The 17,975-nt window shown below is 49.3% G+C and overlaps 1 protein-coding gene across 1 annotated transcript in view; it reads right to left on the bottom strand.

Annotated features, from left to right (window-relative positions):
• LOC117514721 (sodium- and chloride-dependent GABA transporter 2-like) overlaps positions 1-17,975 on the bottom strand; it is a 177,021-nt gene that overhangs the window by 86,162 nt on the left and 72,884 nt on the right. Inside the window, exons 5-6 of the mRNA XM_034175287.1 lie at positions 16,295-16,385; positions 16,045-16,177 (exon numbers count right to left, since the gene is read on the bottom strand). Coding sequence (XP_034031178.1) covers positions 16,045-16,177; positions 16,295-16,385 — 224 coding nt within the window. The remainder of the gene's footprint in view (positions 1-16,044; positions 16,178-16,294; positions 16,386-17,975) is intronic.

The raw sequence follows: 17,975 nt of genomic DNA, 5'->3' as shown, positions 1-17,975 counted from the left end.
TAGTGATTTGAGCTCTCTTGCAGCCGTGTTCCTGTGGTGTTACCTTATCCGTGGGTTGTTGTGGAGTGTGAATAGTGACGGCTTCGCGTCACACTTCGACCGGATAAGAGGTAAAACGGGAGCTGCATGAGTGTGTCTTTAATGGGTGAACGCGCACGGCGGAGTTCTGTGGCACGGGTCGCTGTGCTTCCTGTTGTTACAGTTGTAGCCCAGTCTCCCCGGGTGAAGATAGCTACTGCGTCTGTTGTGTCAGCTCCGGCGTAATTTAGTTGAAGCACATTTTGGTTGTGTGTTACACGTAGCTGCGCACAGGGAAAGCAGCATGAGTTGTTTTCTCGGTTACCAAAGGTTTTTTTTTTTTTTTTTAGCACTTTGGCTCCCCCTGTTGGTGACTGAGTCACATTACCGTTAATGCTCTTAAGGTGGAACAGGTGTGTTCCATTTGTTTGAGCTTGACGGTATAAGTCACTTATTAGTTTTGTGTTGGTTCATTTTTTGTGGGTGTTTTTTGAGTTGGTTTTTGGGTGAGATTTTCTGCACTATTAGTGTTCTGGGGTCGTGACCGTGCAGGCTGTCTGGAGCATTGAAAGGACCCAGTTAACTTTATGTTAATCTTTCTTTTTATTTCTTTTGGTTTCACCTCCCAGGGTTTGATGGGACGGTCCTCTGGGGGGTGATGGGGGGGGGGGTAATTGGGTTGTTTTTCTTTTTTCTTTGTTTTTTTTTTTTGTTTTTGTTGTGCCCTCTCTTCTCCTCTGGCTCCAGCCGTGTGAGCCGTAGGTTGTCGGTGTTGCTGGAGTGGTGCAGTTTGGTTATGCTGGGCGTTTCCCAGGTAACCTCTACACCTGGGGGGGGGGGGGGGGGGGGGTTCGGTGTGTTTTTTTTGTTGATTCCCTGTTCCACCTCCGGCTTCAGCGCGCCTTTGAGCCGTATGCCATCGGCGTAGCTGAGGTTTGGGGCAGTGGAATATACCCGCAGCTGGTGGCTGGTTTGGAAGTCGGAGGGGTGGCACCGTTTTGTGCCGTCTGCCATTACCGCTGTTCCACTCCTCCCGGTTGACTTCTGGGGTATAGTCGTGGTTGGTGACACTGGACGTACTTCCAGTTTCCACTGCACCGAGGGGGTGGGGTTGGGGTTGTTTTGTTTGTATGTTTTTTTTTTCTCTTTTGTTTTCCCCCCCAGTTTCCGCCCTCAGGGTTTGACTGTGGTGTCCTCTGGGGGGGAAAGGGCTGTGGGTCCATCTAGCCATAGACGGCCGGGGCTGGGTCTGTTAGTCATGAGGGGGGGCGTCTCCTGGGGTTTGATGGAACGGTCCTCTGGGAGGCGCTGGGAGTCCCCGTGGGTGACTTTGGATCCCAGAGGGACCTCGGCTGTGGTTATTACTCCTGGAGCTGGCGGGATGTCCTCTGGGGGGTGTTGGTCCCTACATGTCGTCCGGGGGGGGGGGGGGGGGGGTTAGCGTTTTTCTTTTGTTTGCAAGCTTAAGTTTGGGTTGTGTTTTTCTTTTCTCCTCTTCCCGGGGTTTGATGGGACGGTCCTCTGGGGAGGGGGGGGGGGATGGTTTGGTTGTTTGTGTTTGTCTTTTTTGTTTTATGACTAAACAGACTTTAAACATGGTCGGACAAAGGCTGACCGCACAGGTTTAAGAACTCCTGGCCACACCTGTGCAAATTGATTGACAGAAACAAAGGCAAAGATGCAATCAGAGGTGAAGACGTCAACAGTTCTGTTAAATGAAGATTCAGTTGGAAGATGAATGCAGATACTGTTTCCAGCCGTGGTCCCTGGAGAGGGGTGTTTTTCCTGGGCCAGGTTTGTGTGGTCGCCGGGAGGCTTCCCGTGAGGGTGGGGTGCTGTTGTATGGCTGGGGTGCCTGGCTGCCTTTTGTTTCTGTCTTCTGTTCTCTGTGTTTTGTTTTTCCTTCCAGGTGGCATGCGTTCAGGACTGAGTGGCTGTGTGGCTGAGTTATCAGGACCTCACCCTGATCACCTGAAGCTTGTCATGTGCAGCTCGTCAGGACTCACAGCTGTGGTGCATCTTTATGGATTGGGGCATGGTTGCATTTAAGTCTGGAGTACACAGTGTGTATTTGCCAGAGACTCGACCTTGTGACCAGACGGGTGAGATCATCGTCTAGAGAGCCATCTCATCATCATGGATGCAGAGACCGTACCAGGTTTGATGCCATGGTCTGTGAAAGAGGAGGGGGTGAGGTCTCACGCTCGTCAGCACACTTCCTGAAGTACTTTAGGTTTTGTGACTAACATGAGTACAGTCAGTAAATGTGGTGTCCCTCACACCTTATTATATTGAGCTGTTATGTTAGTCGTTTAATCAGCTTCCACTGCAGTGGAGAATTGAACTGGGTGTTCCATGCCTGCAGGGTGGGAAGCTGATTGGTGATTAAGCCAGGAAGTGTTTGCTGTTTATGTACACCTTTGAGTGGTCTCTCTGTGTGTGGAGTGGTGGACTCACATGATGGTTTCTTCTTTCACAGACTCGGTTGGTCGCGGCCACCTGGGGGGTGTCGGCGGGGTCCTTGGGTCCGAACTGTTCTGGCTCCGGACCGTTTGTGCTGCTGGGAGCGCACCGTCTTTCCACCTCGCCAGACCGCGCACTTATTTGTTCTGCACATCACTGTTATGTTATTAAATTCTGTTATCCTTTGTACCGTGCTCTGCTTATTTTATACTGGGTCCTACTTCAAACGCTGGTCGGTCCTCCGCCCGCGTCCAACACATAACAGTAGTAGTCAGTAGTGTGGAGCATAAATCACTACAGGCCTGTTGCACTTACACCTGTGGTCATGAAATGCTTTGACAGACTGGTCTCTCAGCACATCAGGGCCTGTCTGCCTCCCACTCTGGACCCCCACCAGTTTGCCTACAGGGTAAACCGCTCCACAGAGGATGCTATCACCAGAGCGCTCCACACTGCACTGAGCCACCTGGAGGACCAGGAGAACTATGTGAGGATGCTCTTCCTAGACTCCAGCTCAGCCTTCAACCACATCATCTCGGACATCCTGGTCCAGAAACTGACACATCTGGGCATCTCAACCCCAATCTGCCAGTGGATCAAGGACTTCTTCACAAACCACCCACAGTCCATGAAACGTGGCCCCCACCTTTCCAGCACCATCACACTCAGCACCGGTTCCCCTCAAGGCTGTGTATTGAGCCCCCTCCAGTTCACCCTTTACACTCACGACTACTCTCCGACCCATCTCGCAAACACCATCATACACAGTAAAATCACCAGTGTTAAATTAACACTAACAGTGAACATATGATCCCACTCTGGCCAGAGTAGGACCATATGTACACTGGCAGTGTTAATTTAACACTGTCAATGTTAATTTTACACTGGTGATTTTATTGTGTAAAGTTTGCAGATGATGCCACAGTGGTTGGGCTCATCTCAAGGGGGGATGAGTCATTACAGAGACGAGGTCAACCAACTGACAGTGTGGTGTTCAGCTAACAACCTGCCGCTGAACACCACAAAAACAAAAGAAATAATCCTGGACTTCAGGAAGGGCAGGACTGACCCAGCCCCACTCTACATCCATGGGGACTGTGTGGAAAGGGTCAGTTCCATTAGGTTCCTGGGAGTACAGCTCTCTGACAGCCTCTCCTGGACTGCCAACACCACAGTGGCGGTGAAGAAAGTCCAGCAGCGACTCCACTTCCTGAGGGTGCTCAGGAAGAACAAGCTGGAGGAGAAGCTGCTGGTGTTGTTCTACAGAGCCACCATTGAGAGCATCCTGATGTACTGCATTACAGCGTGGTACGGGGGGTGCTCAGCAGCAGACAGGAGAGCACTGCAGATGGTGCTCAACATGGCCCAGAGGATCACTAGCTGATCAGTGCCCAGCCTGGAGGACATTGCCAGTTCTTGCTATCTCAGCAGAGCTGCCAGCATCATCAAAGTCACACCCAGCAACCACCTGTTTGACCTAGTACCCTCAGGCCGACGGTATAGGTCAATCAAAACTAGGACAAACAGACTCAGGGACAGCTTTCTCCCCAGAGCAATCACTGCACTGAACAATAACAAACCACATTAATCTGCACTTTTCAAAGTTCTTGTGCAATATCTGTACCCATGTGCAATATTTTCCCATGCAGTATCATTCCACAGTTGTACAAAATTCTCATTTTACATTTTACTTTTGTCCACATGTTATTTTAGTTGTACATACAAGTATATTTAAATAATTTATCTGGTTAAATTTCATTATCTTTTATTTGGCTAACAGTTACTCGCACCTCAGAAAAGCACCTTTTGAAGTTGTACTCAAATCTCATTGCAATGTAAATTACAGTGACAATAAAGGTGATTATCTCTCTGATTCTCTCTGATTGTTGTGTGGGCCGCTGAAGAGGAGGTACTGCTGGCCCACCATCACCAGAGGGCGCCCTGCCTGGAGTGCGGGCTCCAGGCACCAGAGGGCGCCGCCGCCTCACGGGAGCAGCCTCGGTGACAGCTGTCACCCATCACCTGAGACAGCTGACGGCAATCATCAGTGGGGTATATCAGCAGGACGGCATCTCCACCTCATTGCCGAGATATCGTTTCTACCAGAGAGGTAACATATCAAAGCCTACTGAGTACACAGTTTTGACTGAGCTAGTTATTGGTTTACTGTTCCAACGAGAGGTGGAGGTACCTTTCCTGCCGTTCGGAGTTCTGGGTGCAAACGCGCCCCCATCTAACTGTTCTTTTTCCCTCGCCAGCAGTACCAGGTCCGACACGCGGAGGCAGTGGCCACCTGGGAGTTCGGGACTTGGCGGCTCCAGTATTCCCGGGGTCCTGTGGCGGAGGAAGCCGTGTGGTTCCGGTCTTACCTTGGAGAGGCGTCTCCTATCTTTGAGCCTGCCCACACGACACCTTTGTGTATTGACTTTTGTCCATTTCTGTAATTGGTTGTATTCGTTGTGCACATTCACAACAGTAAAGCGTTGTTATTTTGACTTACTCCATTGTCCGTTCATTTGCGCCCCCTGTTGTGGGTCCGTGTTCCTACACTTTCCCAACAGGATATCTCGGCCAGCGTCATGGATCCCGAGGGGCGTCAACCGGCTGTTGAACGGCCAATGGAAGAACAAGGCGCACAGGCGTCCACAGGAGGGGTAATCGGTGAGTTGCAGCGGATCCTCACCGCTTTCACGACTCGGTTAGACTTGATGGCCGAGCAGAACGCCCTCCTGAACCGCAGGGTGGAGGCTCTCGCCGCGCAGGTGGAAGCGCGCCCTCCGGGCGCCGCTGCGGCTCTCCCTCCCGTAGACCCTGTGCGTGACAGCGACGTTCCACTGGTTGTCCAACGACCCCCCCCACCATCCCCTGAAGCATACATAAGCCCCCCGGAGCCGTACGGAGGCTGTGTGGAGACGTGCGCGGATTTCCTTATGCAGTGTTCGCTCGTCTTCGCACAGCGTCCCGTCATGTACGCGACCGACGCTAGCAAAGTAGCTTATGTGATAAATCTGCTTCGTGGTGAGGCACACGCTTGGGCTACAGCGCTCTGGGAGCAAAGTTCACGGCTCCTTCTGACATATGATGGGTTTGTGAGGGAGCTCAGAACAGTGTTCGATCACCCTAATAGAGGAGAGACCGCTTCAGCCGTGCTGCTGTCAATGAGACAGGGGCGCCGGAGCGCAGCTGCCTATGCAGTCGACTTCCGCATCGCGGCTGCGAGGTCCGGCTGGAATAACACTGCCCTCCGCGCCGCCTTCGTAAACGGACTGTCATTGGTCCTCAAGGAGCACCTGGTGGCTAAGGACGAACCGCGGGATTTGGATGGGCTTATCGATCTTGTCATACGATTAGACAATCGGTTAAATGAGCGCCGTCGGGAACGAGACGAAGGGTGTGGCCAGGCACACGTCGTCCCTCTCCCTTCCGGTTCCAACCGCGTTCCGCCCTCCCCACGCTCCACGGCCCCTGCGCTCCGTGCGATCACAGCTCCCCCTGCTGACGAAGCTATGGACACGAGTAGGGCAACATTTAGGGCACCGGCCACACAGAGGAGGCTGGCCCGCGGAGCGTGTTTTGTTTGTGGCTCGATTGAGCATCAGGTACGAGACTGCCCCGAGCGGTTAAACACCAACGCCCGCCCCCTAGACACTGGGCTAGGGGGGGGCCGAGACGTGCACGTGGGACACACCCACATCGCCACACGACTCCCAGTTACAATCCTTTATGAGGATTTAACCCTGAAGGCCCCAGCACTGGTGGACACGGGCTCAGAAGGGAATTTGCTTGATAGCAAATGGGCCAGGGAGATAGGGTTCCCTCTGGTGGCACTTACCTCGCCTGTGCAGGTACGGGCACTAGATGGCTCCCTACTCCCTCCAATCACTCACAAGACACCACCAGTAACTCTGGTGGTGTCGGGGAATCACCGGGAGGAGATCGAGTTTTTTGTGACTCCGGCCACCTCCCGTGTGATTTTAGGTTTTCCCTGGATGTTGAAACACAATCCCCGGATCGATTGGCCGTCCGGGGTAGTGGTCCAGTGGAGCGAGACCTGCCATCGGGTATGTTAGGTTCCTCGGTTCCTCCTCCCAGGCCAGGGAGGAGGTCAGAGCCCCGCCCAATCTAGGGACGGTGCCGGTGCAGTACCATGACCTTGCGGAGGTGTTCAGCAAGGATCTGGCACTCACCCTTCCCCCGCACCGCCCGTATGATTGTGCCATTGATTTGGTTCCAGGCATTGAGTTCCCGTCCAGCAGGCTGTACAACCTCTCACGACCTGAACGCGAATCAATGGAGACCTACATCCGGGACTCTTTGGCTGCCGGGTTGATCCGGAATTCCACCTCCCCGATGGGTGCGGGTTTCTTTTTTGTGGGGAAAAAAGGATGGCGGATTACGTCCATGCATTGATTACAGGGAGCTGAACGAAGTCACGGTTCGTAACCGATACCCCTTACCCTTGTTGGATTCGGTGTTCACGCCCCTGCATGGAGCAAGATATTCACCAAGCTTGATCTTAGGGAATGCGTATCACCTGGTTCGGATCCGGAAGGGAGACGAGTGGAAGACGGCATTTCAACACCCCGTTGGGTCATTTTGAGTACCTGGTCATGCCGTTCGGTCTTACAACTGCTCCCGCGACGTTCCAAGCATTGGTTAATGATGTCTGCGGGACTTCCTGCACTGATTCGTCTTCGTATATCTAGACGACATACTCATCTTTTCTCCGGATCCTGAGACTCATGTCCGACATGTACGTCAGGTCCTGCAGCGGTTATTGGAGAACCGGCTGTTTGTTAAGGGGCGAGAAGTGTGGGTTTCAACCGCACCTCTTTGTCCTTCCTGGGGTTCATCATCTCCCCCAACTCCGTCGCTCCTGATCCGGCCAAGGTTGCAGCGGTGAGAGACTGGCCCCAACCCACAAGCCGTAGGAAGCTGCAACAGTTCCTCGGCTTTGCAAATTTCTACAGGAGGTTCATTAAGGGCTACAGCCAGGTTGTTAGCCCCCTGACAGCCCTGACCTCACCAAAAGTCCCCTTCACCTGGTCGGATCGTTGCGATGCCGCGTTCAAGGAGTTGAAACGGCGCTTCTCGTCTGCACCCGTTCTGGTGCAGCCCGAACCTAGTCGCCAGTTAGTGGTTGAGGTGGACGCCTCGGACTCAGGGATAGGAGCTGTGCTGTCCCAGAGTGGGAAGACCGATAAGGTCCTTCATCCGTGTGCCTATTTTTCCCGCAGGTTGACCCCGGCTGAACGGAACTATGACGTCGGCAGCCGAGAACTCCTTGCGGTGAAAGAGGCTCTTGAAGAGTGGAGACACCTGTTGGAGGGAACGTCCGTGCCATTCACGGTTTTCACTGACCACCGGAACCTGGGAATATATCAGGACCGCCAAGCGGCTGAATCCCAGGCAAGCCCGCTGTCACTGTTCTTCGGCCGTTTTGACTTCTGCATCACCTACCGGCCCGGGACCAAGAACCAGAAGTCGGATGCCTTGTCCCGGGTACACGAAGACGAGGTCAAGGCGGAGTTGTCGGATCCACCGGAACCCATCATCCCGGAGTCCACTATCGTGGCCACCCTCACCTGGGACGTAGAGAGAACCGTCCGGGAGGCCCTGGCACGAAGCCCGGACCCCGGGGCTGGACCAAAGAACAGACTTTACGTCCCACCAGAGGCAAGGGCTGCAGTCCTGGACTTCTGTCACGGCTCTAAGCTCTCCTGTCATCCAGGGGTGCGAAGAACCGTGGCAGTTGTCCGGCAGCGCTTCTGGTGGGCGTCCCTGGAGGCCGACGTCCGGGATTATATCCAGGCCTGCACCACCTGTGCCAGGGGCAAGGCCGACCATCGCAAGGCTCCGGGACTGCTACAGCCGCTGCCCATGCCTCATCGCCCCTGGTCCCACATCGGCCTGGATTTTGTCACAGGCCTCCCGCCGTCCCAGGGAAACACCGTGATCCTCACGATAGTGGACCGATTCTCCAAGGCGGCCCACTTCGTGGCCCTCCCGAAGCTCCCAACGGCCCAGGAGACAGCGGACCTCCTGGTCCACCACGTCATCCGCCTGCATGGGATACCATCAGACATCGTCTCAGATCGCGGTCCCCAGTTCTCCTCGCATGTCTGGAGGAGCTTTTGCCGGGAACTGGGGGCCACGGTCAGTCTCTCGTCCGGGTATCACCCCCAGACCAACGGGCAAGCAGAGCGGGCCAATCAAGAAATGGAGGCAAACACTGCGTTGTGTGACAGCCGCGCACCCGGCGGCCTGGAGTACTCATCTGGCCTGGATCGAGTACCGCCCACAACAGTCAAGTGTCATCAGCCACCGGCCTCTCCCCCTTTGAGGTGTGTTTGGGGTATCAGCCCCCGTTGTTCCCGGTGGTTGAGGGAGAGGTCGGTGTGCCCTCGGTCCATGCCCCCCTGCGGAAGTGCCGTCGGGTGGTGGCGTGGCCGCCCGTTCTGCTTTGCTGAAGGCCCGGATGAGGGCGAAGACCCATGCAGACCGGCGGCGGACCCCGGCCCCTACGTATCGCCCCGGGCAGGAAGTGTGGTTGTCCACCAAGGACATTCCACTGCAAGTGGCCTCCCCAAAACTCCAAGACAGGTACATAGGTCCGTTTAAAATTCTCAAGGTCATCAATCCCGCCGCAGTGAGGCTTCGGCTTCCAGCCTCACTGCGGATCCATCCAGTATTTCATGTGTCAAAATCAAGCCCCATCACACCTCGCCCCTCTGTACACCCGGTCCCGGCACCACCTCCTGCCCGGATCATCGATGGCGAGCCGGCTTGGACAGTGCGCCGGTTGTTGGCGTCCGACCGGATGGGCCGGGCTTTCAATATCTGGTTGGACTGGGAGGGGTACGGTCCCGAAGAACGCTCCTGGGTGAAGAAGAGCTTCATCCTGGACCCGGCCCTCCTGGCCGACTTCTACTGTCGCCACCGGACAAGGCCCGGTCGGGGCGCCAGGAGGCGCCCGTTGAGGGGGGGGGTCCTGTTGTGTGGGCCGTCTGAAGAGGAGAGGTACTGGTGTGGCCCACATCACCAGAGGGCGCCCTGCCTGGAGTGCGGGCTCCAGGCACCAGAGGGCGCCGCCGTCCTCACGGGAGCAGCCTCGGTGACAGCTGTCACCACCTCACCTGAAGACAGCTGACGGCAATACATCAGTGGGGTATATCAGCCGGACGGCATCTCCACTCATTGCCGAGGATATCGTTTCTACCAGAGAGTTAACATATCAAAGCCTACTGAGTACACAGTTTTGACTGAGCTAGTTATTGGTTTACTGTTCCAACGAGAGGTGGAGGTACCTTCCTGCCGTTCGGAGTTCTGGGGTGCAAACGCGCCCCCATCTAACTGTTCTTTTTCCCTCGCCAGCAGTACCAGGTCCGACACGCGGAGGCAGTGGCCACCTGGGAGTTCGGGACTTGGCGGCTCCAGTATTCCCGGGGTCCTGTGGCGGAGGAAGCCGTGTGGTTCCGGTCTTACCTTGGAGAGGCGTCTCCTATCTTCGAGCCTGCCCACACGACACCTTTGTGTATTGACTTTCGTCCATTTCTGTAATTGGTTGTATTCGTTGTGCACATTCACAACAGTAAAGCGTTGTTATTTTGACTTACTCCATTGTCCGTTCATTTGCGCCCCCTGTTGTGGGTCCGTGTTCCTACACTTTCCCAACACTGATGATGAATAGCAAAGTTGACTCCCATCCCATGGGAATCTCACGGGAATCCCGAGACCTGTGGGATTCCCGAGAAAATGTCAGCCTCTAGATCACACGCGCTCACATCCACTACAGTTATGCATTTATCAGTGGACAGTGGTTGATATGTAGTTGGATGTCATTCAAAATCAAGCAGGGAGGGAGCTGTCCACGGCCAGTTACTGTGGTCCTGCAGCTTGTGCTGCTCCACATCGCATCTGCCGCATCAGCGCAATGCAAAACTGGGGAAGCATTGTCACATGTGCTCCAATCACCCATGTACAAGGCACGGTGGTGCACACGTGCCTGCAAATGATGACGACATGGGAAAAAATAAAAAACAAACAAGATCACCTTTCTTTAGCCCCCAGCCATGCTTCCTCGGTACGGCGATGACCATGTAGTTAGAGCTGCACTTGAACGCTGTATATCATCGCTACCTCACAGCTTGAGAATACATGTCGTGCCATGATAAACATCACCTCTCAACATGCCACCGCAATACACATGTGTGGGCAGGCTCTCTGTGACATGAATGTGTACAGCTGCTCCTCAGTGCACACTGCAGCCCAGCATCAGCCAGCTGCCCCCATGTGAAAATATTCACCTTAATCATGTGAACGGTCAGATGGTGAGGCAAATGTCCCATATGATGCGCTGTCCTTCGGCGCGTTGCACGCCAATTGGCCAGAAACAGCTTGACGCACGGAGCTTCCGCTGTGGCTGGCTGAACACATTAGCTAGCCAAAGTGTGACTGTTATTGCTCTTATAACAGGAATTAAAATATTTTACAGGACATAAAACCTACATCCATTTGTTTCCTCAATTCCAACACAGACTGTCAAGTCATCAAGCATCAATTACACATCATTACAAGTAACACGATTGTCTTACATTTAAATAGTACATTCATTGTTCTTATAATGTTCTGTGCTCTCTCATTATGTTGTCCTTGCACATTTTCTTGAAATTTATCTACTTTGTACAACATTTAAGTGCTTCTGCTGCTGTGTGAGCATGATGTGGTATCACACTTCTCATGTGGGTTAGGGTTAGGGTGCATGCACAACAGCGTGCACAAAACCATCGCTGCAAGATCGTATATGGCATCTATTGCACGGCTCTCCAACTGTTTTTCCTTTCCTGCAGTGATTGGAATTTTTCAGGTTCACCAATTAGGCCCTTTTTCTGCTCTTTTTTTTTTTTTTTTTTTCAGCCTGTTTCGGCCTCTTTTGCCAACTTTGTGATATGTGAGAACGGGCCATAAAGATCAGCATTTACATTCAAAGGTCAGTAATCAAGATCTCAGTCAGGATCATGTTCAATTGTCAGGAATTAAAGGTAGAAAGGAAACAACAAACAGAGACAAAGGACAAAAATTGATTGTTCAGGACAAAATATGATTGTTTACGAAGTTGTACTTTGGTTCATAACAAATCCACATGTGGTTACAAGAAAGAAATGTATTAACGGTTTCAGTGTGGGCCACTAAAGCAGAATAAGGATTGGTTTTGGATCTTGGGTGGTGCTGGTGAAGATAGGTGCTCTATCAAGTGCCCTTGTATGTATATTAAGTAATCGTATGCTGTCTCCAACTACACATAGGTAAACTTAAACTTAAACTTATGCAACAAAGTCATTGATGCTTTTGTTCAGAAAGAGTGGCACATGAACTTCATTTTTAAGTAAAGGTAAGACCATAATACTGTTTTTTTACGAGGTCTATTAGAAAAGTATCCGACCTTATTATTTTTTTCAAAAACCATATGGATTTGAATCACGTGTGATTACATCAGACATGCTTGAACCCTCGTGGGCATGCGAGAGTTTTTTTCACGCCTGTCGGTTACATCATTCGCCTGGGGCAGTCTTTGAGTGAGGAGTCGCCCACCCTCTCGTCGATTTTTTCATTGTTTAGGAATGGCTCAGAGACTGCTGCTTTGTTTGATCAAAATTTTTTCAAAACTGTAAGGCACAACTGAGTGGACACCATTCGATAAATTCAGCTGGTTTTCGGTAAAAATTTTAACGGCTGATGAGAGATTTTGGTCTGGTAGTGTTGCTTTAAGGACGGCCCACGGCGCCTGACGGCGATCTGCGCTTCAAGGCGGCAGCGTCTCGCCGTTTCAAGTTGAAAACTTCCACATTCAGGCTCTGTTGACCCAGTAAGTCGTCAGAGAACAGAGAACTTTCAGAAGAAGTCGGCATGAGGAGTTTTATTCGGACATTCCATTGTTAACCGGACATTTTGTAATGAAGAAACATGCGGGCAGAGTCGCATGTCGGGCCGGACCCGACCGCGGGGGGTCGCGACAGGAAAAAACACCTCCGTTGGAAACCTTAATGGGCAAGTTGGAACATGCCCAAGCTGTTAAACAATTTCTCAGTTACTCACCTTGTTGAAAACCATCAAAGCCGCCTGAATTTTACAAATGGTTTTCAACACGGAGGTGTTTTTCCTGTCGCGGCGCACACAGATTTGCTGAGTCATCACGGAAACGACTCGGCTAATTTGCGCGCACGTCTTTCATTAAAAAATGTCCTTAAACAGTGGAATGTCCACATGAAGTCCTCATGCCGGCCTCTTCTGAATCTTCTCTGTTCTCTCACGACGTCCTGGGTGAATTAAGCCTTAAATTAGGATGTTTCAGGTCGAAACAGGCCGACGACGGTGCCTGGAAGCGCTGCACGACCGTCCCGCTCCGTGGGAAGTCCTTACAGCGACAGAAACACCCATAATCTCTCATCAGTCGTTAAACATTTCACCGAAAACCAGCTTAATTTCTTGAATAGTGTCCACTCGGATATTCCTCACAGGTCCAGAAAAAATTTTGATAAAGCAACGCGCGCCGTCTTGAGCAGCGTGTGAAACAAAGGAATTCAGCCGAGAGGGCGGGACCACATCTCACTCAAGGCCTACCCACAGGGAAATGACGTCACCGACGCGTGAAAAAACTCACGCATGCGCACGAGGGTTCAAGCATGATTGGTGTAATCGCACGTCATTCAAATACATATAGTTAAAAAAATAATAAAAGGGTCGGTTTATTATCTAATAGACCTCGTATTTATTAAATGTGCTTTTTTGTGTGCTACAGTTTATTTTAAATATAACCTGTTAACTGCTGCCAATTAAACAGTGAATAAGCTGCTCTGTGGGGTTCATATGTTTGTAAATCTGATTGTGATAATGAAAGAAACATCTACGAGGGTAGGCTGAAAAGTTCTAAGGCTCCCCATGAAGGAGTAATGCATTAACTGCATTATAGTGAGCCTTAGAACTTTTCAGCCTACCCTCGTATGTGAGTGTGAGTATGTGGCTCGCATATCTCTCTGACTGTTTCTCAGATCAGCCTCAGCTTTCAGATATGGCTTGCACATGGGACAATGATGTGCATCTTTTATTTTGAAAATGTTTGGGTATAATTTTCAAAGCCTTTATTTTCATTACAGGGTTGGGCCATTCAGGAAATGCATTGCTTCTCCAAACATGCCCAGGAATAAAATCAAGCGCACCCACTTTCCAACTATGGTGTTTACTGCAGCAGTTTAATTGGCTAATGTTATCGTAGCCTTAGCTGAACAATGAGTGGGTCCCACGATTTACCCAGACTGACTGCAAATGGAGTAAAGTAAGTAGTTTATTTATTTAGTTTTTTTTTTTTTTTTTTGTGGCATTTTGTAAATGCACAAATCAGCCCCGTCATCAAAATGAAGCCCGGTGAACAAATTAAGCACACCTCTCTGCTTCTACAGCGGATAACAGCAGCCGGCATTCTTACTGTTGCATTGCAGCCACCTTCTGCATCAGTCCATTATAGCAGTAATAAATCCTCTCGATGAGTCCAGTGTCTTTCAAGGCAACGCTACTGCCTCCCACTTAAATGGTAAATGGACTGCATTTATATAGCGCTTTTCCATCTGCATCAGATGCTCAAAGCACTTTACAATTATGCCTCACATTCACCCCGATGTCAGGGTGCTGCCATACAAGGCGCTCACTACACACCGGGAGCAATAGGGAATTAAAGGCCTTGTGATTTTCCAGTCAGGTGGGGATTTGAACCCATGATCTTCTGGACTCAAGCCCAACACCTTAACCACTAGACCATCACCTCCTCCCACCTCCCCACTTGACCTTATGTCTAAAGTGTCTGCAGATCACCTAAACAAATTCATACTTATTACAATATTCCACCATACATACCCTTTACTTTACCTCAAAAAAGAAATCTAACCAGATTGAGCTTTCAAAACACTTTTTAAAAATCATGCTGTTGCATTACTGTTTTTGCTTTTCCCTAATGGCCAAAAAAGCAAAACACCCCGATAGCGGTATTTTCACATTAGTGGAATGGGGTTCAGCTACCTACAGTGTCCTTGCTAAAAGCAAAAATATAAGCAAACACAACTGCTATCAGTCAAGCCACATATTTCATAACAAACCTAAATGTCTGTGTGTATCTATATCATCGCTACTCTGACCATGTTGGATGAATGTCAGTCTTTTTCTTAAAATAACTGTATTTGTGTGTCCCTTTGTATCTCAGTGTCAACTAAGGGTGTAATGGTACATGTATTTGTATTGAACCGTTTCGGTATGGGACATTCGGTTTGGTACAGAGCTGTTCAGGGCTGAGTTCATGTTGCGTGTGTTTACATTCAGTGTTGCCAACTTAGCGACTTTCTCGCTAAATCTGGTGACTTTCCAAATCCTCTTGACGACTTATTAAAGCGACTAGTGACAAATCTAGCTACTTTTCCTGGTGTTACCGGAGACTTATCTGATGTTTGGTAACTGAAAGTGATAGTCTCTGTTGTCACAGAGCGGCAGCAGGTTTCCCCCTCCTCTGCTGCCTGCAGCAGCCTGTTTGTAAAGCACTGAGCGGAGGGATATCTGCAATCCTCCTCACTCGGACTTGCTCAGCTGACTGACCCCTTTTGCTGCTGTGATTAAATAGTCCCCAGACTTTGAGAAGCCCTGGCCTTGAGAAGTTATTTTATTTTAATAAGTGATGGCCAATTTTGATGGCAAAATAAATAAAAAACAAGAATCAAGTTTATTTGTGGTTCTAAATATTTTTAAAGTGGTTTTACTCACTTTTTTTGCCTCTCTCACAATGTTTTTGTTTTCAAAACTTATATATGTATATTAACAAACATTAAATGAACAGTTAATAGAAAGTGATAGAAAATAAAATAAATTGTCCAAAGTAAAGGTATTCTTTAACATTAATTCTCTTAATCCCTTATAGAGTGTGACAGTTTTGGACAAGTTATTTTTTCTGGCAAAAAATATGAAGGTTGAATAAAATTCAACAAGGCTTCACGCTGGAACCGTTGTGCTGCTCTTTATGTGTGGAAGGTTTTGTTAAAAGCTGTTTACTAGGAATGTATTTTTTATAATATTTCATGCATTTGTCATTTATTTAAGAACATTTTATTTAACTTATTACCAGGCAGCACTTTGCAATTATTTTATTTTCCTGGTTGTATAATGTTACAATAAATTGTCGGTTTAAACAACAAGCAAATTTAGGTTTTGCATTTTGTTCCCATACTGTACCGAAAATAAACCGAACCGTGACCTCAGAACCGAGGTACGTATCAAACCGTGATTTTTGTGTATCGTTACACCCCTAGTGTCAACCATGTCTTTGGACATCCCACCTTCAAACACAGCCTCATACGACCATCCATGAAAAATTGACTTGAGGTCCCAATTTGCTGTAGGAATACAAACTTCCTATGGGCAATGCACTAGTAGTTTCAAACACAAGAAGGTGGACATATTTTTTTGCCCTATTAACTAAAAAGGCATCTGTCTCATGCTGTGTGATGATACTGATTAGTTTCTGCTCACCTTTCCAGTAGATTTCACCCCCTTCCAAATACAGAAGTAACAGATGATCCAGACAAGAGCTAGGCACAGGGCCAGCTTCCAGCTGATTGGTCCGAGCTCATCTAAAGTGCTGGACAGATGGAGAACTTCCCGCCTAGGATACACATGGCTGTTAATGTCGTTCACCCTCACTGGGTTATACCTGCATGATCAATACGTTTGCACAAACACTCTTAATACTGGCCGGCTGAATGTGGAAGTTCACACTCACTCCCAAAACTCCATGACAGGGGAAGTAGCGTTTTCAGGCAGGCTGCTCCCATTGGCTGTCTGGTTGTGGTGATCAAACAGGTAACAAGCTTCTGCAGGAGAACGGGCACAAAATAATAATAAAAAAAAACAAACAAACACTGTTTTCAGTTTTTTAAGTAGTAACCAAACTTTCGGCTGACGATAACTGGTCATGTGCCAATATTAAATCCAAAGTAAGACAATGATATTTGAAAAGGCACAATTTTATCACTTTGTGGTTTTCTGTTTAATCCACACTATGTATGTTTTTTCATACTTAAAAAATGATGCTTTATTTAAAAAAAAAAAAAAATGCTTCCAAGTTGACACACATTCCAGAATGGACAGTTGCTAAAACACAGAATCAAACCGATCGATTGAGTAAGTTGTTTATCTGTGCTGTAAATGTTAATCTTTGCCTTGTTCTCCAAGTTCAAGTGTGGTTAGTCAGGAACTACAGGAAATATCTGACCTCTGTAATAGCAAACAAATGTTTCTGTACCAAACATTAAGTTCCGTTTTTTTTTCCTCTTGTATCAAATGCTTAAAAATCATACAATGTGATTTTCCGGATTTTTTTTTTTTTTTTTAATTGTCTGTCACAGTTGAAGTGTACCTATAAAAATTTCAGACCTTTCCATTCTTTGTAGGTGGGAAAACTTGCAAAATCAACAGTTTACAAAATACATATTTTCCCCACTGTATATAAGGCCACTGCCTGCCACACCTGAATCTATCAGACCTCCTTTCTCTGTCCCAGCCTCCTGCATACAGACCACTAATTTGTCAACAGAGGATATCTTTAAAACAGTCCAGTTGTGGAATGCGGAAGGCACTTCAGCACTGCAGGACCGCTTTGACTCCACAGAATGTTTTCTGAGGGGACAGACTTGGTGGGACACACATCGGCTGTCCTCTCCTACATCAACTTCTGTACCAAGAGTTTGTCAACAACTAAAACTGTTAGTTTCCTAACCAGAAGCTGTGGCTCAGCATTAAGTTGCGAACTCTGCTTAGAGCTTGAGACTCTGCCTTCAAATCAAGAAACCCACAGGACTACAAAGAGGCACGGGGGAAGAGCATCAGAAAGAGCGAGCAGAACGAGCATCAGAGAGGCCAAGCCCAGATACCAACACTGCATAGAGGAGCACTTTAACAGTAACATCTTACCACTCATCCTACTACTCTGCACTAACTGACAGTGGCAAAGGCAATCCCAGAACTCTAATCTCCAGTATCAGCTACCTTCTCAACCCCACCAACACTGGCCCCCCAGCTGCTTCTTCAGATGTGTGCAATTGTTTCTCTGCTGTCTTCCAGGCCAAGGCTGCAGATATCAGAGCCTACATTGTACTTTCCACAGTAGCTGTGACCCCACTCGCCTGCTCACCCTTCTTCAGTGATTCCACCCTGTGCCACTTCAACGAGGTGATGACATCTGCACATTTAGCCATCATTAACAAATCCAAGCCTACCAGCTGCTCCCTCAACCCCATACCCTCCCCACTGCTGAAAGCCTGCTGCACAACCCTGGTTCAGTTTCTCAGTCCTCAGTTCCCAAAGGCTTATTGAGTGTTGTTTGAAGGAAAGGTGATGTAACACAGTGGTAAACATACCATTGTCCCAGCTTTTTTGAAATATGTTGCAGGCATCCATTTCAA

The sequence above is a fragment of the Thalassophryne amazonica genome, chromosome 1 (genome assembly GCF_902500255.1).
Source record: "Thalassophryne amazonica chromosome 1, fThaAma1.1, whole genome shotgun sequence".
In the NCBI taxonomy this organism is placed as follows: Eukaryota; Metazoa; Chordata; class Actinopteri; order Batrachoidiformes; family Batrachoididae; genus Thalassophryne; species Thalassophryne amazonica.
The sequence above is the reverse complement of the archived record's forward strand: the minus strand, read 5'-3'. Positions and strand labels throughout refer to the sequence as shown.